This window comes from Gopherus evgoodei, chromosome 14 (genome assembly GCF_007399415.2).
Source record: "Gopherus evgoodei ecotype Sinaloan lineage chromosome 14, rGopEvg1_v1.p, whole genome shotgun sequence".
Lineage (NCBI taxonomy): Eukaryota > Metazoa > Chordata > Testudines > Testudinidae > Gopherus > Gopherus evgoodei.
The window spans coordinates 33,662,524-33,685,262 of NC_044335.1; the positions used below are offsets into that span (position 1 = coordinate 33,662,524).

The following is a 22,739-nucleotide window of genomic DNA, read 5'->3' on the forward strand; positions in this document are numbered from 1 at the left end:
CTGTCCCCAGGGCCACCCCCCACCCACGTGGCCAGCTGCCCCCCCACATTCCTGCACCCAGCCAGCCACCCTCCATTTATCTTCCCTTCCTGTCTCAGCTCAAGGTGGCTGTGCCTGTTCCCCTGTCAGGGGCCGCTCAGCACCATGCCCTTCCCCCCGGCTCCTGGGGTCCCACTCTGGGCAGAGCCCCACATCTCGCTCCCCCCAGTGGGCCTTTTCCTGGCTGCGCCATCCCTCCTGGCGAGCCAGGCAGGCTATGGCCGCACGAGGGTTTTGCTCGATGCTGGGCCCAGCGTCACCCATGGGCTGGTGTCTGTCATCACAGGGTGGTTTTTGAGCTGATGCCAGGCACAGTTATTTTGATGGGGCCACAGAATGTCCCAGTTCCTACACGCGAAACACTCCCCAGTGGGCGTCTGGGGCCAGGGCCGCCCAGAGGATTCCGGGGGCCTGGGGCCATTGGCTGCAGGCGGCTCCAGTAGACCTCCCGCAGGCGTTCCTGCGGAGGGTCCGCTGGTCCCGCGGCTCCGATGGAGCATCCGCAGGCACGCCTGCGGGAGGTCCACTGGAGCCACGGGACCAGCGGACCCTCCGCAGCCATGCCTGCAGGAGGTCTACCGGAGCCGTGGGACCGGCAAGTGGCAGGGGCCCCCCCTGCGGCGAAATGTCTAGAGCAGGCCCTGTTCGGTTGCGAGGGGCCCTTCCGTTCTGGGACCCGCCGCTGAAGTGCCCCGAAGACCTGCGGCGGGGGCCCCCCGCCGGCGAATTACCGCCGAAGCAGGACCCGCCGCCGAAGTGCAGCCCGCTCTTTGGCGGTAATTCGGTGGCGGGGAGCCCCCACCGCGGGTCTTCGGGACACTTCAGCGGCGGGTCCCTGAATGGAAGGGCCCCCTGCTGCCGAATTACCGTCGAAGACCGGGTTGCACTTCGGCGGCAGGTCCCACTTCGGCAGTAATGCAATGGCGGGGGGTCCTTCCACCCCGGAGCGGAAGGATCCCCCCGCTGGCAAAGACCGGGAGCGGAAGAAGCTCCGGGGCCTGGCCCCGCAAGAGTTTTCTGGGCCCCCCGAGCGAGTGAAGGACCCCGCTCCAGGGGCCCCGAAAAACTCTTGTGGGGGCCCCTGCGGAGCCTGGGGCCTGGGGCAAATTGCCCCTCTTGCTCCCCCCTCTGGGCGGCCCTGTCTGGGGCCTCCAGAGGCCAACCCTCCTGGGAAGGCTGGGCCTCCCCCCGACAGATGGGCCCGTCTCTTTGCTGGAGCGAAGGAGGCCCCGAGCTGTTTGGCTGCTCGGCTCTGGCCAGCCCAGTTTGACCCAGTATCTGAGAACCCCTTGGGGCACCCAAAGCTAGCGAGGGGAATTGTTCGATCTTTCACCCCAACCGGCTACTGGAACCTTCCCCCCCATCAGCCTGCATGCAGGGTCGCCCGGAGGGGGGGCAAGTGGGGCAATTTGCCCCAGGTCCCAGGCCCTGCAGGAGCCAAGACATGGAGCAACCAAAGACATGGAGCGACTGAAGGGCCCCCCACTGCCAAAATGCCGCTGAAGACCCGGACCGCTGCTGGGTGAGTATAAATGCCACAGCTCACCCACTTTGCCCCAGGCCCCCTGAATCCTCTGGGTGGCCCTGCCTACATGGCTCAGGGTCCTGGGCCCTGCATTGCTGAGGGCGAGTCCCCGGCCACCTCCAGGTTCGTTGTGGGGCGGGGGGGGGCGTTTCCTGGCTGAATTGAACCTTCCATACAGAAACAGCTGCAGGGGTCCCAGGGTGTGTGTGGGAAGGGGGAGTGCAGTGGGGGTTGTTGGGGGGTGAGAAGGGAAACTGCACTGCGGGAGATTGAACTGGGGGGGTCCAGCCCTGGTCACATCCTAGCCCCCCAAGTGCCTGGGGGGCAAGACCAGAGGCCAATGTGGGGACAGTGGGGAGGGACGGGGCAGCTGCCCCCCCAGGAGAGAAAAGTGTCACCCCCCCCATCCCAGCGCTGAGAGCCTCTTTCTGACCCAGCCCATCAGCGCCCGCCCCCCCACCTCCCTCTGACACCCTCAACCCCCTCCTCTCCCTTCCCCTCCCCCCTTCCGCTTAGCTCCAGGCCTCTGTGCTCCCTTCCCCCGCCCCAGACTCTCGGCCTGAACATCGTGTTCCCTTTGTGAACACAGAGTCATGGGCCCGGAGCCACTTTAAAAACACCAGGCCCCCTACCCCCCCCATCCCGAATCGCAGCTCAGCCTGGGTGGGGCACCTGGATTATTAACCCCTTGCCCTGTGGAGAGAGACGCTGCAGCCACACTTGGAGTAGGACCTACAACGAGTCGGGAGCGAGGGCCACCCGCAGAACTGGTCGTGGAAGCCCAGGGCTGGGCTAGCAGGATGAGGGGCACCGGCGTGGGAGGGCTGGGGGCCGGGAGTGAGGGCCACCAGTGGAGCCCTGTGCGTGGGGCGGCAGGGAGGAGGCAGGAGGCGCCTGGATTCCTTGGCCAGGGATCCGAGGAGTTGGCAGCGGAAGCTGCAAAACAAGCCGAGGGGGGTGGGATTGAAGACAAGAACCGGCTCTAAAAATAGGGCACTTGGCTGAGCACGTGAGCCAGGCCACAGCGATTTAAAGGGGCCGGAGCAGGGGGGGACCCCCCTGGGGGTGGGGCAAGGGGGCACAATTAACCCTTTGGGGTCCAGAACTCCCTTCCCCTCCTGTGTCCTAGCTGCCCCCCCAAAGGAGTGGAGTCCAGTGGTTAGAACAGAGGGACCAGGAGCCAGGACTCCTGGGTTCTCTGCCCCACCCTGGGAGGGCAGTGGAGTCCGGTGGGTCAGTGTGGGGGCACGGGCAGGAGCCAGGACTCCTGGGTTCACTGCCAGCCCTGGGAGGGCAGTGAGCTGTAATGGGTTATTGTGGGACAGGGGCAGGAGCCAGGACTCCTGGGTTCATTGCCCAGCCCTGGGAGGGCAGTGAGCTGTAATGGGTTAGTGTGGGGCAGGGACTGGGAGCCAGGACGCCTGGGTTCTATCAGCAGTTCGCTGTCTCGGCCCCTCCCTGAACAGCCTGGGTCTCAAGTCAACACTTGAGGCTGCTTTGCTGCTGATTTATTCTATTTAATTAAATGAATTATGAGCCGGCTGCTGTTGCACGGCCAGTAGAACAGCGCCCCTAGCGGGAGTGGGCGGGACTGTGGTGTGGGGCTGGAATGAACACTGACCCTTGCTGGGGAAATGAAATATTCCCATGCAGGAAAAGTGAATGTGTGGGTCACGGGGAGGCCAGGGCCAGGCTAGCAGAGGCTGCGGGTCGGGAGTGAGGAGCACTGGCGGAGCTCGGGGCGGGGGGTGGAGGGGCAAGCCCAGGGCTGGGCTAGCAGGGGGCTGCGGGTCGGGAGTGGGGCGGAGGAGAGGGGCTGGGCTAGCAGGGGGCTGTGGGTTGGGAGTGAGAGGCACTGGCAGAGCTCAGCGGGGAGAGGAAAGCCCAGGGCTGGGCTAGCAGGGGGCTGTGGGTTGGGAGTGAGGGGCACTGGCGGAGCTCAGCGGGGAGAGGAAAGCCCAGGGCTGGGCTAGCAGGGGGCTGTGGGTCGGGAATGAGGGGCACTGGCGGAGCTCGGGGGAGGGGGAAGCCCAGGGCTGGGCTAGCAGGGGGCTGTGGGTTGGGACTGAGGGGCACTAGCGGGAAAGCTCAGGGCCATCTGGGCGCGTCTGACACCCTGCTGGGTGGGTGAGCTTTGTCGCCCCACCTGGGGGATGCAGAGGTCCAGCCCTTGGCCCACAGCCCCCGGCGGTGTCTCTCTCTCTGCACGGGGCTGCTCGAGGGACGGGAACAATGTGAATGGGGCTGGCGGTGCCAAGGTGGGGGGGCATCAATGCTCCTTTATGTGGCTCACTGCGTGCCTGGGCTGCCAATGTGGGGGGGGGAGGGGCAGGACCCTCTGCCCCATGGGCCCCTCCCTGCTCCAGCACCCCCCCGGCACTCGGGGGGGCACAGTGGCTAGATTCACCTCTTGGGGAGGGGTAAGGCCAAGCAAGGCTGGTGGAGGGGACCTGAATACCCCTGAGAGAGCTGGGCCCCACCCTAGGGCTGGATGGGAGCTGGCACCCCCTAGAGGGGACAGACCCTGAGCCACATCCTCCCCCCAGCCTGCCAGGCCCTGCCCTGGGGCTGGATCAGAGCCTAGTTCTGGCACAGAACTGACCTGAAAATTGATTCAATGGGGCCAGCTGGTGGCCAGAGGCTGGCAGAGAAATTCCTTCCCATTTAGCATCAGAAAACTGAAACCCATGGCAGGATCATTGAGGCCAGGTGCGGAGATGCAGCTGCCTGGGGGGGGAAGAGGGAGGTTGCAGGTTATACAGGGACCCCTCACCCAGTGCTGAGATGAGGCCACCTCGGGAGTGGGGCGTGAGGGCTAGTTATATAGGAACCTCTTGCCCAGCTCTGAGATGCAGCTGCCTTGGGGTGGGTCTGGTTGTACAGGGACCCTTCGCATGGCACTGAGACGTGGCTGCCTCAGTGGGGCCATATAGGGACCCCTTGGTCATTTGGAAAAAACAAACGGTGGTGGTGTTGCTCCCGAGGATGCCCCCCCAGTGCAGAGAGGTGGTGGCGGCTGGGAGCGGCCTGGGGGATACGGAGCTGTGGGGTCAGTGCTGTGCCGGGTGATGTTATGATTAACTCAGAGGCTCCGTTATGGATCATTATCAGAGATAGGCTGTACGGCTGGAGAGGCTGGGGAGCGACTGGGATACGTGGACAGTAGGTATCTAAGTAAAGCAGGGCTGAAACACGGTGTTCACAGCTGTCAAGGCTGATTCCCCACTCTGGCACTCCGGGTGCAGAAGGTGGGGCCTGAAAAGATTCTAAAAATTAATCCTGGCCACTCCAGGCTGGTATTAAACTCCCAAGGTTACAGCTTCTCTCTGACCTTGGCTTGGTAGATGCTGCCACCATGCAAGTGCAAAAAAACCCACAAAAACAAAAAAAACCCACAACCCTTTGAGTCCAGGAAGGAGCACTTGGAAATTCCTCTCTGGGGGGGTACCCTTAAGCCCTTTCACACACACCCCCACACTCTGGGGAAGAGCTGAGAAGGAAACAAAGGAAATTAGCTGTGGCTACCAGCTAATCAAACAAACCTCTTAGGATACAAAAAATCCAAGTCCTGTTCTTAAAAAAGGTAAATTTTATTAAAAACAAAAAGAAAGAAAATACATCTGGGACTTAGGCTTTTGCTAGATTTTAAAAGAGCAATTCCAAAAATCATGCACCCAAAATCTCTTTCTTGGGGGTTCAGCTTAAAGGTTACAAGCAAAACAAAAGCACGCGAGGTTCGCACAGAGGCAGAGGTGGCTCTAGGCATTTCACCGCCCCAAGCATGGCAGGCAGGCTGCGTTCGGCGGCTTGCCTGCGGGAGGTCCGCTGGTCCCGTGGCTTCGGCGGACCTCCCCCAGCTATGCCTGTGAGAGGTCCACCGAAGCCGCGGGACCAGCGGACCTCCCGCAGGCAAGCCGCCGAAGGCACCCTGCCTGCCGCCCCCGCAGTGCCGGCAGAGTGCCCCTCGCGGCTTGCCGCCCCAAGCACGCGCTTGATGTGCTGGAGCCTGGAGCTGCCCCTGCACAGAGTCAATAAGAAATAACCTGATCGCGTCTAGCTGAGCATTCTGATCTATCTACACATTTGGAGTTGAGATCAGTAGCTCTAGGCATGATCTGATGATTTATAATCATACCTGGTTTAGCTGCGTAGCGTATGGCTGCTCTGACCCTCCAGTCCAGGGAGAACAACAGACAAAGGGAAAGTTTCTTTCCCAATTTTAGGAAGTTCTACCTTCCCATTGGCTCTTTTGGTCAAGTGCCCATTTTTTTTTCTTTACCTGGGAGACTTTTTAACCTTTTACAGTAAAACAAGTAAGAGGGATTTTCCAGCTAACTGGCTGGCTGGGTGTCCATCAAAGGGAGCTACCCCTCCCCCCTTTATTTATCACAACAGCTGTGAGATGCCAGCTTAGCCATAAGACGCCCTAGGCATAAGAGATGCTTGACATAAGTAAGTGACCAAAGAGCAACTCTATGGCAGAAGATCATGAGAAAGACGTGCTGATGGGTCATGCTGTGAAAAAGTGACTGCGAGGTACGTAGAGGCTCTAAGTCTGAACCAAGTAGCGGAGGGGTCTTTCCCTCTGTTGAGCTTCAAACTGTGGCCACCAGAGGCGAACCCACCGTGGGTAAGATAACATCACTAACTCTCTGCTAAATAGAAATAAAGTCTACAGCCAGTGTGGGGTGGAGCTTAGTCCTGTTCAGTTAGCAGGAAGCAGATGCATCCGAATTGGAGTCAGCGGTGGGATCTCAGCTGGGTGTTAGCTCCAGGCTAGGAGGAGACCGGCTAGGTGGGGCTGCCCCCAGTGCCCCCTGCTGGCCTCCAAGCTCCAGGTCAGAGGCCCAGGGTAGCTTGGGGGTTGGGTACAGGGATCCCGGGGCAGGGGGAGCTCAGAGCTCGAAGACGGCAGGGCCAATGTTGAAGCCCAGCAGGGCACTGGCAGCTTCCAGGCACTCACTCAGCCGAGGCCTGAAACAAGAGGGGGGTCAGGGGGGAGACACCAGCCTGGGGAACAGGGAGGGTTGGGGCAAAGGGCAGAGAGCTCACAGAATGGGGGCCCTGGGAGGGAGCTGAGATTGGGACAGCGAGCAGGGAGCTGGGAGACTGTCATGGGACTGGGAGGCCAGGCTGGGGCTGGGCTGTAGAACCTGGGAGGCAGGGCTCTCAGGGATGGGGGCCTTGTGAGGCAGGGTTGGGGCTGTTAGCCCTTGGGGCAAGGGGTCTTGGGGGAGGGCTGGGCTGTGGGGCAAGGGGTCTCGGGGGGGCTGGGCTGTGGGGTTCCCATGAGGCAGGGTCTCTCCAGTCGAGACCCTGGGCCCTGCCCTGGACCCTGCTGCCCCTGCTCGGCCCCACACCCAGCCCACAGCCTTGACTTCCAGGAACTCCCACTCGTTGCGCTGCCCCGTGGCCTGGCTGTGCAGCCAGACCACGGCCAGCACCGTGGCCAGATGCTGGGGGGCAAGTCCTGTGAGGCGGGATGGGGGGACAGGAGGAGAGGCAGCCTGAGACAGCACCTGGCCTGGGGATCCCTGTCCCCACCAGTGCTACCCTCATCCTCCTGCCCTGGGGACTCTCCTGCCCTCCCATGTTCCCTCCATCCCCTGCCCAGGGGATTCCCCTGCTCCCCCAGCACTGCCCCCATGCCCTTACCCTGGGTTCCCCCCAATCCAGTGCTCCCACCCCCTCCCCAGAATCAGAGGGTTACCAGCCCCCCTGCCCTAGCACCATGGACCCCCTACCCAGATGCCCAGTGCCATGCCCAGGGGTATGGAGACAGCCTCAGGGGGGGCCCAGCCTGGGCCCCCAATGTCTGCCCCCCCAGCCCTGGGCCCCCTTAATCCAATGCTCCGATTCCCTGCAAGGGGTGCCTAGCTCCCCGCTGTGGGCCTGTCTTCCCCACTGGGCTCCAGATTCAGGGGTCATTTGAGCCAGTCGCCCTCAGACCCGCCCCCTCCGCCTGGGTCACGCACAGTCTCATCTGGGAGCAGAGAACAGGCCCAGCTCATGGCACCTGTCCTCCATCTCTCCCCTCTCCTCTGCCTCCTGCACTCAGACTGGGTATCCTCCCCCTGGTGTCAGTCTCAACCCCAGCGTGGCAGCCAGCCGGGGGTCCAGGTCCCACGAGCCGTCAGCATTCTGCAGAGACACCAGCCTCAGCAGGGGAGACTCTTCTGGTGCCCGCTCTAGGGAGATGGCTCTTGCACAGGGTTATGGGTACAGAACCTGTCCAGGTTGATTTCCCTCCCATCCACCCAGTCTGCCCACCACAAACTTTAGCTCATAGATACAAACTCACACCCCAGATTCCAGCTTCATAGAGTTTATTGTCTGGGAGTTTCCTTGTTTTTTTTTTTCATTGTGTTGCAAGATCATTTGCATCTCGACACTTAAAAATCCCAGCTGCGGATTCCCCCTCCCCCAGTGTCACACCGGTGTTTTGCCCAGGAAGTTCCTTCAGTTGGGATGTGGCTGTTAAACACTTGCCCAGCTCCGGGACCGTCAGGGCACGTCTGTCTCGGACCTGAGGAAGCGTCATCCTGGCGTTTGGCCCCCACCTGGCTCCCTGACTCCCAGCCCCTGCCCCCCTCACCTGGCGGGCTGCGGCATCTGATGATGCGTGTTCCCAGGACTCTCTGCGGTTGCCCTTTCACTGTGGGCTCCCTTGGCTCAGCTCTGGGTGGGCGGGGGAGCTGGATGGTTCTGGGCTTGGGGAGCACTTGGGGGGGCGCTCATGGGGGCAAGTCCCATATGTTCCACCTGGAACAGCTTCATCGCAAGGCGGTCCTTGGTGTGGTTCCTGGCCGCGAGGGGGGGCACTTGCATTGGGCAGCTGAATGCACAGGGAGTGCATCTGGCCATGGCCTGGTGGGATCCACGTGACGCCAGGGAGAGACACTGCACATGCTGCATGCTAGCTGCAGCCTTGAAGCCTGGGGGGCAGACGGACGGACAGACAGACACAGAGACAGACAGAGGCAAGCTAAGGGAGGGAAGAACCCCTCCTCCCAGCACCCAGAACCAACGCACCAGTGGGGCCCCTCTTCCCTGCCCTCCAGCTTGGACCACCTCCCCGCACCCAGCCCCATCCTCCTCTCAGCTCCCTCTGAGCCAGGATCCCCCCAGCTCCAATCTCTCCCCCACCTAGGCTGTGACTCCCCAGATCCAGCCCCTCCCTCACAGCTTCCCCCCAGCCAGGACCCTCCCTCCAGCCCCAGGGGATGCAGGGATGGGTGCCGCACCCCAAGGATGAGGGCAGGACTGGGTGGGGGGGGCAGCACAACCCCATGGGAGCTGGGGCAGGTAGAGGGGCAAAGGGACATTAGCCCATAACCAAGATTCCCCCCTGCCCCAATTCTAGGCCCTCCTCTCACACTGGGATCCCCCTGTGCTAGAATTCCCTGTCCTCCCTGGTGCCACCCTCCTGAGTCTTAGTTGCCAGCTGGTGAATGGACAGCCTGCACAGGGGACAGAGAGTCATGGGTGAGCCCCGGACGCCTGGGTTCCAGCTGCACAGTGGGGAGCAGGGCTAGTGGGATAGTGTGTGGTGGGGGGGTTGGGAGCCAGGGCTCCTGGGTTCTATCTCTGGCTATAGGAGGGGAGTGGGGTCTAGTGGTCACAGCAAGGGGATTGGGAGCCAGGACTCCCACTTGCCTCTGTGGCCTGTGGCAGGTCCTCTCCTATCTCTGTCCTCTTGGGGGTGGGAATTGTGTGTGTGAGGGGGCAGGAGCCAGCTGCCTGGGGAGCCAGGGGAGCGTTGCTGTCACCTGTCTCCATCCTGTGGTTGCAGGGGGAACTGTAGCATCTCCTTGTAGGTCTGGTCCTGGATGCGGTACTGCAGGGTGACGCCCCCCATGGCAGTGTCTGGGGGCTGCAGCACAGAAAGGGGGTCAGAAGAGCAGTGCGAGGGGGGAGAAAATGCCCAGGGATTAGGTTACAGAATGAAGGGGGTAAATATGCCTGATTAGCACCAGTTGTTGGGCTTCCTAGTCAGCTGAATGACCATCATTGGGGCAAGAGTTAACACCCCCATGTGAGATCAATGGGATTGGGTAGCACAGAGAACTCCAGCCCAATAGCCCTTGTTAGGGGTCAGAGTTAATGATCCCCATTAGATCAATGGGGCTGGGTAGCACAGAGTCCCCAGCTCAATGGCCATTGTTAGGGTTAGAGTTATCGTCCAGGAGGGGGTGGGGGGTTCCTGGCTCAGTCACTGATCCCAAGCCCTGGGGGCGTACCGTGTGTGTGGGGAGGAGGTTACTCTCTCACCTGGGGCTGCCCACGGAGCTGGGCGTAGATGAGGCACCGCTGCCCAGGGAAGATCACCTCAGGGCCCTGGCCCAGCAGTGCCACCTCCATCCCGAGGGGCAGATGTCATAACCTTAGTCCCAGATCTGGACCTTAGCGTCCAAAATATGGGGGTTAGCATGAAAACCTCCAAGCTTAGTTGCCAGCTTGGACCTGGTACTTGCTGCCACCACCCAAAAAATTAGAGTGTTTTGGGGCACTCTGGTCCCTCTGAAAAACCTTCCCTGGGGACCCCAAGACCCAAATCCCTTAGAGTCTCACAACAAAGGGAAATAATCCTTTTTCCCTTCCCCCCTCCAGGTGCTCCTGGAGAGATACACAGACACAAGCTCTGTGAATCCAAACAGAGGGACTTGCCCTCTCCGTTTCCAATCCTGGAACAAAAGCACTTTCCTCTTCACCCAGAGGAAATGCAAAATCAGGCTAGCAATCCAACACACAGATCTCCCCTTGATTTCTTCCTCCCACCAATTCCCTGGTGAGTACAGACTTAATTTCCCTGAAGTAAAGAAAACTCCAACAGGTCTTAAAAGAAAGCTTTATATAAAAAAGAAAGAAAAATACATACAAATGTTCTCTCTGTATAAGATGATACAACACAGGGCTAATTGCTTAAAAGAATATTGAATAAACAGCCTTATTCAAAAAGAATACAAATCAAAGCACTCCAGCACTTATATTCATGCAAATACCAAAGAAAAGAAACCATATAACTTACTATCTGATCTCTTTGTCCTTACACTTAGAAACAGAAGATTAGAAAACAGAGCTACTTCTCCAAAGCTCAGAGACAGCAGGCAGGCAGACAAAAGACTCAGACACACACTTCCCTCCACCCAAAGTTGAAAAAATCCGGTTTCCTGATTGGTTCTCTGGTCAGGTGTTTCAGGTGAAAGAGACATTAACCCTTAGCTATCTGTTTATGACATGCCCCCCAAATTGCAGACAGTGGGGAAGCTCACTGGCGGCAATTTCCTTCTAGAACTTGAAAATAACCAGGGTAATACAACACATGCACCTTTACATATACCACTAAGTATATAACTAACAGACTTTTACATTTTAAGAACACTTTTTAACTACTGGATTCTGGGAAACTCTCACGGGAGAGTGCATCAGCAACTTTGTTAGAAGCTCCTGTGATGTGTTGAATTTCAAAATAAAAATCTTGGAGAGCTAAACTCCAACGAAGAAGTTTTTTGTTGTTCCCCTTGGCAGTATGAAGCCACTTTAGTGCAGCATGGTCAGTTTGTAGTTGGAACCGCCGTCCCCAAACATATGGGCGTAGCTTTTCCAGGGCGTACACAATGGCATAGCATTCCTTTTCACTGACTGACCAGTGACTTTCCCTCTCAGACAGTTTCTTGCTGAGGAACACGACAGGATGGAAGTTGTGATCTGTTGCTTCCTGCATGAGCACTGCTCCTATACCACGCTCAGATGCATCTGTGGTTACTAGGAATGGCTTGTCAAAATCAGGGGCCCTGAGTACAGGGTCAGACATGAGTGTTGCCTTAAGTTGGGTAAAGGCCTTTTGACACTCATCAGTCCACTTAACTGCATTTGGCTGGGTCTTTTTGGTCAGGTCGGTCAATGGGGCAGCGATTTGGCTGTAGTGTGGTACAAATCGCCTGTAGTATCCGGCCAAGCCTAAGAAGGATTGGACCTGTTTCTTTGACCTTGGGACAGGCCACTTTTGGATAGCATCCACCTTGGCCTGTAGGGGGTTTATGGTTCCTCGACCCACCTGGTGCCCCAGGTAAGTCACTCTGTTTTGGCCTATTTGACACTTTTTGGCCTTAACAGTTAGTCCTGCCTGCCTGATGCGCTCAAAGACCTTTTCCAGGTGTAGTAGGTGTTCGGGCCAGGAGTCTGAAAAAATGGCCACATCATCGAGGTAGGCAACTGCAAATTCTCCCAGTCCAGCTAGTAGACCATCTACCAGCCTCTGGAAGGTGGCGGGTGCATTTTGAAGGCCGAAAGGAAGGACTTTGAATTCATACACCCCCGCATGGGTGACGAATGCTGACCTCTCCTTGGCAGGTTCATCTAGCGGTACTTGCCAGTACCCCTTGGTTAAGTCTATTGTAGAGATGAACTGGGCACGTCCCAACTACTCCAATAGCTCATCGGTACGTGGCATTGGATAGTTGTCCGGACGAGTTACAGCATTTAGTTTACGGTAGTCCACGCAAAAGCGTATTTCCCCATCTGGTTTGGGTACCAGAACCACTGGAGATGCCCATGCACTGGTAGATAAGCGGATTATACCCATCTGTAGCATGTTCTGGATCTCCCGTTCTATAGCAGCTTGGGCATGAGGAGACACTCGGTAGGGTGGGGTTCTGATTGGGTGAGCATTACCTGTATCAATGGAGTGGTATGCCCGTTCAGTCCGTCCTGGGGTGGCTGAGAACAACGGGGCGAAGCTAGTGCACAGCTCCTTGATTTGTTGCCGCTGCAGACGTTCCAGGGTGGTTGAGAGGTTCACCTCTTCCACGCCACCGTCTTTTTTCCCGTCGTAGTAGACACCGTCAGGCCACTCAGCATCATCTCCCTGGACTGTAAACTGACAAACCTGTAAATCTCTGGAATAGAAAGGCTTGAGAGAATTAACATGGTACACTTTAGGCTTTAGTGAGAAATTGGGAAATGCTATGAGGTAATTTACATTTCCCAGGCGCTCTTGGACCGTGAATGGCCCTTCCCATGATGCTTCCATCTTATGGGCCTGTTGCGCCTTCAAGACCATAACCTGGTCTCCTACCTTGAAGGAACGTTCCCTGGCATGTCTGTCATACCAGGCCTTTTGCTCTTCTTGAGCATCCTTTAGGTTCTCTCTAGCAAGGGCTAAAGAGTGTTGGAGGGTGTTTTGTAGGTTGCTTACAAAGTCCAGAATGTTAGTTCCTGGAGAAGGCGTAAACCCCTCCCATTGCTGCTTCACCAACTGTAATGGCCCCTTAACCTCGTGACCATACACAAGTTCAAATGGTGAAAACCCCAAACTGGGATGTGGTACAGCCCTGTAGGCAAACAGCAACTGCTGCAACACTAGATCCCAATTATTGGAGAATTCGTTGATGAATTTTCGTATCATGGCCCCCAAAGTTCCATTGAACCTTTCCACCAGGCCATTGGTTTGATGGTGGTACGGGGTGGCAACCAAGTGATTCACCCCATGAGTTTCCCACAGTTTTTCCATGGTCCCTGCCAGGAAATTAGACCCTGAATCTGTAAGGATGTCGGAGGGCCAACCTACCCTGGCAAAGATGTCGGTTAGGGCCAGGCACACAGTGTTAGCCCTGGTGTTGCCTAGAGCTACTGCTTCTGGCCATCGGGTAGCAAAGTCCACTAAAGTTAGTACGTACTGCTTTCCTCTGGGCGTCTTTTTTGGGAAAGGGCCCAGAATATCCACAGCTACTCGCTGAAATGGGACCTCAATTATGGGGAGTGGCTGGAGAGGGGCCTTGACCTGGTCTTGAGGCTTACCCACTCTTTGGCATACCTCACAAGACCGGACATACTTGGCAACATCCTTGCCCATCCCCTCCCAGTGGAAGGACTTCCCCAACCGGTCCTTGGTTCTGTTCACCCCAGCATGGCCACTGGGATGATCATGGGCTAAGCTTAAGAGCTTCCCCCGGTACTTAGTTGGAACCACCAACTGTTTTTGTGGCTGCCATTCTTCCCGGTGTCCACCAGAAAGAATTTCCTTGTATAAAAGTCCTTGGTCTATAACAGACCGGGATCGATTAGAAGAGCTGAGAGGCGGTGGGGTGCTCCGTGCCGCCACCCACGCTTTCTGAAGGCTGTCATCTGCTTCCTGCTCAGCCTGGAACTGTTCCCTTGAGGCTGGGGTCACCAGTTCTTCCTCAGACTGTGGATTTGGGCTTGGTCCCTCTGGAAGCGATGTAGGTGATGGGGTTGTTTCCGTTGCTGGTGAACCGCTCTCCGCTGGTGCACCTGAGGGTATTTCAGGCTCTGGCTGAGCCTTTTGGGTATGGCTGTCGTGTGCTTCTGCCAGTTCTGGCTCGCTGGCGCCCTCTGGCGTTGAGGTTGAAGATGTGGTTGCACTTGCTGGTTGCTGTTCCAGTTCCGGGCCTGGGACTGGAGATGCTGTGGCTGTTTCAGTGGTAGGCATGGAATCCGGGTCCACTACCTCTGTCTGGGTCTCTAGTAACACAGACGGGGCCTCTGTGGACGGCTCAGGAACAGGAATGGGTCTGGAAGCTTGCCTGGTTTGGCTACGTGTAACCATTCCCACTCTCTTGGCCCGCCTCACCTGGTTGGCCAAGTCTTCCCCCAGTAGCATGGGGATAGGATAATTGTCATAGACTGCAAAAGTCCACATTCCTGACCAGCCTTTGTACTGGACAGGCAGTTGAGCTGTAGGCAAGTCTACAGCTTGTGACATGAAGGGGTAAATGGTAACTTTGGCCTTTGGGTTGATGAATTTGGGGTCAACGAAGGATTGGTGGATAGCTGACACTTGTGCCCCCGTGTCTCTCCACGCAGTAACCTTCTTTCCGCCCACTCTCAAATTTTCCCTTCGCTCCAAGGGTATTTGAGAGGCATCCGGGCCTGGGGATCTTTGGTGTGATGGTGGTGTAATGAATTGCACTCGCATGGTGTTCTTGGGACAGTTGGCCTTGATATGTCCCGGTTCATTACACTTAAAGCATCTTCCATCTGATGGGTCAGTGGGCCGAGGTGAGTTACTGGAGACTAGTGAGGTTGAAGGGTAGGGTATCTGTGGCTTTACTTGGGTGGTATGTGGGGTCTTTGGCTGTCCTCGGTTGTAGGGTTTATGGTCTGTGTGCCCCCTGTGGTAATCGTTCCCCTTGACAGTAGCTTTCTTGCTTTCTGCCAGTTCCATCCATTTGGCTCCAATCTCCCCCGCCTCAGCGATATCTTTGGGATTTCTATCTTGTATGTACCGTGTGATGTCTTCAGGAACACCATCCAAGAACTGCTCCATTTGTATGAGGAGGTTCAGTTCTTCCAGGGTTTGAATGTTGTTTCCTGTTAGCCAGGCCTCATAGTTTTTTGCAATGTAGTAGGCGTGTTTGGGAAATGACACCTCTGGTTTCCACTTTTGGGTTCTGAAGCGCCGACGGGCATGATCTGGGGTTATCCCCATTCTGTATCTGGCCTTGGTTTGAAAAAGTTTATAGTCATTCATTTGCCGCTTAGGCATTTCAGCTGCCACCTCTGCTAAAGGACCACTGAGGTGTGGCCTTAATTCTACCATGTACTGGTCTTCGGGGATGCTGTACCCAAGACAGGCTCTTTCAAAATTTTCCAAGAAGGCCTCGGTGTCATCACCTGCCTTGTAGGTGGGAAATTTCCTGTGCTGTGGAGCAATAACTGGCGCCGGGTTGTTAGGGTTGGCTGGCACATGCAGCCCAGCTTTTGCCAAGTCCAGTTCATGTTTTCTCTGTTTTTCCTTCTCTTCATTTTCTTTTTCCATTTGTTTTTGTTGTTTTTCCATTTCTTTTTGGTGTTTTTCCATGTCTCGGCGGTGGGCCGCCTCATCTTCTGCTTGTTTCCTTCGGTAGGCCACCTCTTCTTCTTCTAGTTTTCTTTTGTGTGCTGCCTCTTGGGCTGCCTGTTCTCTTTGGAAGGCTGCCAGTTTCATGTTTTCTTCCTTTTCTTTTATCTCCATCTCTTTTTGTTTTATTTCTAGTTCCTGTTGGTGTTTTTCCATCTGTCGCCTGTGTTCAGCTTCTTTGAATTGGTCTTCGGACTCCATTTTTGTCCTGGTAGACATGGTTCCTGTTTTCTTGTGTTGGGGTGCCCTCCGGTGTTTCTCTTTTGAACTGCAGGCTCTGTTGCCTCCTGAAGTCTGCCTAGCAACAGTGCCTTTAGCTAATCTTCAATGTTAAGTAAACCTGAAAAAACACTTTATTTGCATGCATATAAGTGCTGGTACTTGCCTCCTAATGGGAGGGCTATTGCATGACAAAAGACCCTCAACAGTCTCTTAATGGCTTCTCGCTTAACATGCAAACCACAAACTGCTAGAGAGAGCAGAAAAAAAAATTCTCTCTGGTTCCCTTTTAAAACCAAACTGTTTCTCTCTGCTAAAAAGCCCTTAGCAGAGAAAAGAAAAATATAATATTCCTACTGGCTTCTGGATTCTGTCTAGATCCCACCGCTGCTACACCATGTCATAACCTTAGTCCCAGATCTGGACCTTAGCGTCCAAAATATGGGGGTTAGCATGAAAACCTCCAAGCTTAGTTGCCAGCTTGGACCTGGTACTTGCTGCCACCACCCAAAAAATTAGAGTGTTTTGGGGCACTCTGGTCCCTCTGAAAAACCTTCCCTGGGGACCCCAAGACCCAAATCCCTTGAGTCTCACAACAAAGGGAAATAATCCTTTTTCCCTTCCCCCCTCCAGGTGCTCCTGGAGAGATACACAGACACAAGCTCTGTGAATCCAAACAGAGGGACTTGCCCTCTCCGTTTCCAATCCTGGAACAAAAGCACTTTCCTCTTCACCCAGAGGAAATGCAAAATCAGGCTAGCAATCCAACACACAGATCTCCCCTTGATTTCTTCCTCCCACCAATTCCCTGGTGAGTACAGACTTAATTTCCCTGAAGTAAAGAAAACTCCAACAGGTCTTAAAAGAAAGCTTTATATAAAAAAGAAAGAAAAATACATACAAATGTTCTCTCTGTATAAGATGATACAACACAGGGCTAATTGCTTAAAAGAATATTGAATAAACAGCCTTATTCAAAAAGAATACAAATCAAAGCACTCCAGCACTTATATTCATGCAAATACCAAAGAAAAGAAACCATATAACTTACTATCTGATCTCTTTGTCCTTACACTTAGAAACAGAAGATTAGAAAACAGAGCTACTTCTCTAAAGCTCAGAGACAGCAGGCAGGCAGACAAAAGACTCAGACACACAATTCCCTCCACCCAAAGTTGAAAAAATCCGGTTTCCTGATTGGTTCTCTGGTCAGGTGTTTCAGGTGAAAGAGACATTAACCCTTAGCTATCTGTTTATGACAGCAGATCCCAGCACAGCGAGATCCCGGTCACGGCCGGCTGCAGGACCCGCTTCAGAGACTGCAGTGCCTGGGGGAGAGACGAGCACGCCCAGGGTGGAGCCAGGACACCAGCGTCCTATCCCCAGTCTGGAAGGGCAGTTGGGACTCGTGGGTTAGAGTGGGCAGAGGGGCTGGGAGGCAGGACTCCTGGGTTCTCTCCCAGCTCTGGAAGGGGAGTGGGGTCTGGTGGGTTAGAGCCAGGGGAGCCCGGACTCCTGGGTTCTCACCTTGGGCTGCATGCGGTCCTGGCCCGTGATGAACTCGGCGCTGCCCCCTGCTGCCCAGGCGATGCCTTTGACCAGAGCCGTGGAGGCCCCTTCCCCGATGCTGAAGAAGAAGGGGGGCAGAGACAGGAGGGAGAAGGGCAGAGCTGAGGGGCTCAGCCAGTGCTGGGGTGGGAGCAGCGCAGTTGGAGAGGGGCCAGTAGAGCTGAGGGAAATGGGGTGGCAGGGCAGGAAAGCAGAGCTGGGGAGATGATGGGGCAGGGGTCCCCATTGCAGAGAGGCTGGAGATCAGGGTTGGGGGGCAGAGCTGGGGGGGGCAGGTGCCCCCATTACCTGTGGCCCCCCTGGTGATGCGGCACCTCGGCAATGACGTCCTGGGTGTTCCCCACCTCCCCGTCTGTGAACACAAAGAGCTGGTGGGGGAGAGACGCTGTCAGAGCTGGGGACCCCAAATCTCCTTGGAGAAACTCACTCCTGCTGGGAATGGGGGCAGCCCCCAGAGAGCATGACCCACTGACCCCATGTGATGAACTAGGAATGTTCTTAATGTTTTCTATGAATACCGTGTTGGTGCCTCAGTGTCCCCATGGCAGTTCTTAAGTATCTGGCAGAGCGAAGGGCCAGTGTACCTAAATTCCTGGCATTCTGTCTCCTAGCAACTGATGGCCTGGGCCCCTCCTCTGCAAAGGTGCCAGCTGAAGGTGTTGGAGACAAAGAGATCAGGTGACCTCCTGGCCCGGGAAAGGGGCTGAGCAGAGAGGAGGGGCTGGAGGGGGTGGTTAGTCTGGAGTTGGCTGAGGGCAGACGTGGGGGTCTGGCTCACTGCCCCCAGAATGGACCCGGCCGAGGGGTCCGGTTCGCTGTATCTGCAAGCTCTCTTTTAGATCCTGTTCCTGTCATCGAATAAACCTCTGTGTTACTGGCTGGCTGAGAGTCACGTCTGACTGCAAAGTGGGGGCGCTTAACCCTGTGGCTTCCCCAGGACCCCGCCTGGGTGGGCTCGCTGTGGGAAGCGCACGGACGGGCAGAGGATGCTGAATGCTCCAAGGAGAGACCCAGGAGGTGAAGACGTGTGAGCTTCTTGCCCTGAACAAGTCTGCTCCAAGGGAGAGGAGGCTCCCCAAAGTCCTGACTGGCTTTGTGGGGAGCAGTTCCAGAGTATCGCCCGGGAACTCTGTGGCACCCCACTCTCAGAGACCCCCAGCCCCATAAACCCCCCCAGCCCCCTCCCAGACATTTCTCCTGCGGGGGCTGACAGACAGGGACCCCAAACTTCTCCCTGTCTCTAACTGTGATCCCCAACCCTCACGTGTCACCTTTTCACCAGCCCCTGGGGACACTAACCTGCCTGACAGCTGTGGGCACCTTTCTTGGACCCTCCTGATGCCCCCACATTCCTGCCCTGACCTTCGGCTGCAGGACGCCCCCCAAGAGCTGAGCACAGCACCCAGCGCTGCCCCCCTGTTCTACACAGAGGTACCCTCCCAGCTTCTGCCTGCCACGCCCTGCTCACACTCCCAGGGACACCAGCCCCTGGTTGGCCCCAGTCCTACTCTGAGCCCCCCCAAAAGCCCCCATCAACTGCCTCCCAGCTCCTCTCCCAGTGCCCCTCATTGCCCCCTGTCAACTGCCCCCAAAGCCCCCTGCCCTTCTCTGAGGATCTCTCCCCTAGGAAGTTCAGGAACAGCCTCCTTCAGAGAGCCGAGGGGCAGAGAATCCTTCCCAGGGGGTTCATCCCCCTCGGCAGCTGGGGCACTTGCTGGTTTGAACTGGAGTAACTAGGGGGGCGCTGGGACCTGAGGTCTGTAACTCAGCATTTGGGGGCATCAGTGACTCAGCCCCAGGGGCTGGAGCTGTCACAGAGGGGTGAGGGGTTGGGGTTGACTGGGGTGGGGGCAGGGGCTATCATGAGAGGGCAAGGGGCTGGGGCCAGATGAGATGATCAGGATGGTTCTTTCTGGCCTGAAAGTCTCTGAGTTTATCCTCACCGGCCCCATTTCCTTCTGAGAGCCCCCCCCCCCAACCTCCCTTGGTTCCCCCAGCCCTTCTCCGAGCCCCTGGGATGCCCTGATGCTGCTCCCGGTACCTGGCGCAGGTGCCCGTCCTGGCAGGGGCTGCGGTAAATGGCTTGTAGCAGCGCCAAGATCTCAGTGCCCCCCAGGTCGGCCTGGGGCTGCTGGACGCACTGCAGGGACTCAGCCATGGTGTATCCTACGCTCTGCCTGCGAGGGGCGCTGAGGGGTCAGGACAGCTGGAGCCAGGGAAACCTTGACCCCAGCTACCCACACCGCCTGCTAGCCCTGCCCCCAACCCAGGGACACCACAATCCCAGCCAGCCCTGCCCCCAGCCCATAGACACCTTGACCCCAACCAATCCTGCCCCCTAACCCAACCAGCCCCCTCCCTGCCCTGCCCCTTTGACTCACAGGTAGAAGGAGATCCAAAGCCGTAGATGTTGAAATAACAACCAGGGGCAAACTCTTCAACAGCAGGACCAGGGTCTCCTGGGAACAGACAGAGATGGATGGAGTCACGCCCCCTTCCTCCCCCAGCCCCGCTCTGCTCCATGGGCCCAGCCAGCCTGGGCTGCTCCCCTACACCGGATCTGCCCCACCAGCCCATCTAGCACAACCTCCTGCCAGGCTTACTCCTGATGGAATTGTGCCCCACTGCGCATGCATAGAACTCGTGTCCCGCAGAATTTTTTTCTTGCAGAAAATACATTTCTGCCACAGCTCTTTCCCCTAGATCCCTCACCTCCCCAATCTCCAGCCCTCCAGTGCCTGCCCTTCCATCCCATGTTCTTCCCCATGCCCCCCAGATCTGCAGGGCACCCCACTGCCTGGCTCCTCCCAGGCACCCCACCCTCCAACCCCAGCCCTTGCTCCCCACACCACAGAGCCCACCCCCTGATCCTGTCCCCAATCCCCTTCACACACTCTATCCCCAGCTCCTTCAATGGCCACCCCTAATCCCCACCCCACAGCCCTCCCCACCCAAGGGAAGCAGGGTGTGGGACACCCCTCCCCCACCTGGCTCTGCTCCGGGCAGCCCAGCCTCCAGCACCGCGCTGGGTTAGTGTGGCTCTGCGTAATACACCAGCAGCTCCACGTCCCGGTCCCACAGTGGGGCGGGGGGGCTGGGCCAGCGACACCTGGGGGGCGACACACAGTCCCCTCTCTTCAGCTCCTGGGGGCAGGATTCCACTGGCTCTCGTGCCCAGCTCAGTGCCCCACCATGGAGCCGGAGAGGAGGGGGCGACCCAGGAACGTGGGCTGCACCACCCCTGGGAACTGGGGCTGGACCCCCCGTTAGGTGGGAGGGAGAGAGGGAAAAACACCTGGGGAAAACATTGCAAATTTCTGAAATTTGGGGGAGGGCCCTAAATCTTTCCAGTTTGAGGGTGAAATTCCCCACCTCCCCATTTTATTCCACTGAAAATCAAGGAGAGGGAAAATCCCAGATAGTGAAGGGAACAAGGGCGCATGAATGCCCAGGATTTCACCCCCATGGGCTGGTCACAGCCCCTCGAGATTTACCCCAGAGAACTCGGGGATTCCCCAGATCTGTTTGTGTCACTCGTCCCTCCCCCCATTCCAGGACTTCTGGGACCCACTCTGGCTCACCCCAGAGCTCCCACCCCTGTGTAGGCCCCCACAGGACGCATGCCCAGATGGTACCCTGGGACTTGCCCCCCCCGGGGCCTTGCCCCAAATCCCCCACAACCCAGTCCCCCACCCCTCAGGCCAGAGACCCCCATCACTCCCTCACTCATAGCTGCCCCCCCACTGCCCCTCCCAGTGGGGATGGCCAGGACCCAGGCGTCCGGGTGAGCCCTTACCTGGGCGCTGGTCCGTTTCCCAGCCGTGTAGCTCAGGGGAGTGAGGGGGCAGTTGGAGAGCAAGCGGTTGATGCCGTGAGGCGACTGCAGTGTGGCGCTCAGGTTCAGGGTATAGGACAGCTCCCCCTGGGAGACTCGCGGGACCCCCTGGGTGATGTCCTCCCTGTCCCATCCTGCAGAGAGACATGGGGTGAGGGCCAGGACAGTGGGATATTGCTGAGCATGGAGGGACATGGGATATTGGGGGAGGGCCCGGGGGGTCATACACCCTGGGGTAGGGATTGCAGGGTTGGGGGGCATTAACTGTGGGGCACATAGCAGTGACCTATGGGGTGTTAAGGGGCTATGAGGATCCATGTGGGTCTTTCCCTGGGGGGTATGTAGCAGGGGCTATGGTATCTCATGGGGTTACAGGCTGTGGGGTCACTCACCATGGGGTGCATAGTGGGGGTTCTGGGCATCATGGGTCTCACCATGTAGGGTAAAGCAAGGATGGGGGGGGCTATGGGGCTCACCGTGGGCATGTAGCTGGGGGTGTGGGGGACTAGGGGAGGCAAGGAGCTGTGCAGGGTTCTCCGTTTCACTGGGGGCTGCATAGCAGGGTTATGGGGCGCTAGGTATACAGGAAGCTACATTCGCCAGCTGGGGAGCTGGAAAGAAGAGATTTACAATTCACCCAAAGGACAGTTGGCAGCTCATGTGTGCCCTGGAGCTGCCCAGCCACACCACCCAGCCAGGACTTTTCCAGTAAGGAGGGTCAGGGTATAAAAAGGGGGGAAACTGGCCCCCAGGCACCTCTCCCCCCCTTCCTGAAGGCAACGTGAACACTTAGCAGACTTAGAACTGGGGAGCTTGGTCCCAGGCTGGGAAGGACGTCCAGCCTGTGCACTCAGAACTGGAAACTGCCTGCAGCATCCTGTAGGGCAGCGGTTCTCAAACTGGGGGGCAGGACCCCCCAGGGGGTCACGAGGTTATTACATAGGATGTTGCGAGCTGTCAGCCTCCACCTCAAACCCCACTTTACCTCCAGCATGTATAATGGTGTTAAATATATAAAAAAGTGTTTTTAATTTATGCAGGGGGTTGCACCCAGAGACTTGCTGTGTGAAAGGGGTCACCAGTACAAACGTTTGAGAACCACTGCTGTAGGGCGAGAAAAGCTGCCTGCCTCAAACCTTCCTTAGCCTGGTAATGGTCAGGATGCAGAGTGCGCGTTTACCTTTTATTTCTGATGTTACCAGTTCTGACCTTCGTGCCCCATAACTTGGGATCACTTACAACCCTTCCTTCTCTAGCTACTAAACTCGCTTTAGTGTTTGATCTAAACCAGCGGGTTGGACTGGAGAGTTTGGGGAAAGTGTCTGAGCCCAGCAGGGCTGGTGCAGGATCGTTACCCTCGGATGGCCTGACGAACTCATCAATGAACTCAAGCTGGACAGTTTCTGGGGTGCGACGCTGGGGCTGGAGAATTTGCAAATGTTGCCCCATGTGTGGTTCTGGTGGGGCTGGGAGAGCTTCATGCAACTCAGCTGTGTGTGGCTGTGTGTGAGCAGAGCCTGGAGGGGCCTGGTATTCACACAGCAAAGCCATGTAAAAGACTCCCTGGGCTGGAGGATTAAGGAGGGGAACAGCGATTCAGCAAGCCAAGGATGTCACAGTGGCACAGTGAGAGCAGGGTTATATGCACAACTTGTTGCTCTGAGTGACGTTTGCACTTTGAGCACCTGTGT

General features: G+C 57.0%; 2 protein-coding genes across 2 annotated transcripts in view; both read right to left on the reverse strand.

Annotated features, from left to right (window-relative positions):
* Positions 1-9,400: 9,400 nt before the first annotated feature.
* Positions 9,401-22,739, reverse strand: part of LOC115634959 (von Willebrand factor A domain-containing protein 5A-like) — a 107,426-nt gene continuing 94,087 nt past the window's right edge. Inside the window, exon 14 of the transcript XR_003996482.1 lies at positions 9,401-9,437. The gene's annotated coding sequence lies outside the window, so the exon portion shown is untranslated. The remainder of the gene's footprint in view (positions 9,438-22,739) is intronic.
* On the reverse strand, positions 16,898-22,497 carry LOC115635220 (von Willebrand factor A domain-containing protein 5A-like). The gene is made up of 6 exons (XM_030533597.1): positions 22,404-22,497; positions 21,010-21,182; positions 19,255-19,386; positions 17,500-17,581; positions 17,172-17,284; positions 16,898-16,972 (listed from the first exon to the last, which is right to left on the reverse strand). The coding sequence occupies exons 1-6, from the start codon at positions 22,495-22,497 to the stop codon at positions 16,898-16,900; spliced, it is 669 nt and encodes a 222-aa protein (XP_030389457.1).

Excerpts from the sequence above, each read along its gene's own strand:
- LOC115635220 (XM_030533597.1), bottom strand. The coding sequence starts at position 22,497 with ATGGGGCAACATTTGCAAATTCTCCAGCCCCAGCGTCGCACCCCAGAA. Across the intron at positions 19,387-21,009 it reads GGAAACGGACCAGCGCCCAG|AGCGTAGGATACACCATGGC; the intron begins GTAAGGGCTCAC and ends CCTCGCAGGCAG. Across the intron at positions 17,285-17,499 it reads TCACCAGGGGGGCCACAGGT|CCTTCTTCTTCAGCATCGGG; the intron begins AATGGGGGCACC and ends TGTCTCTGCCCC.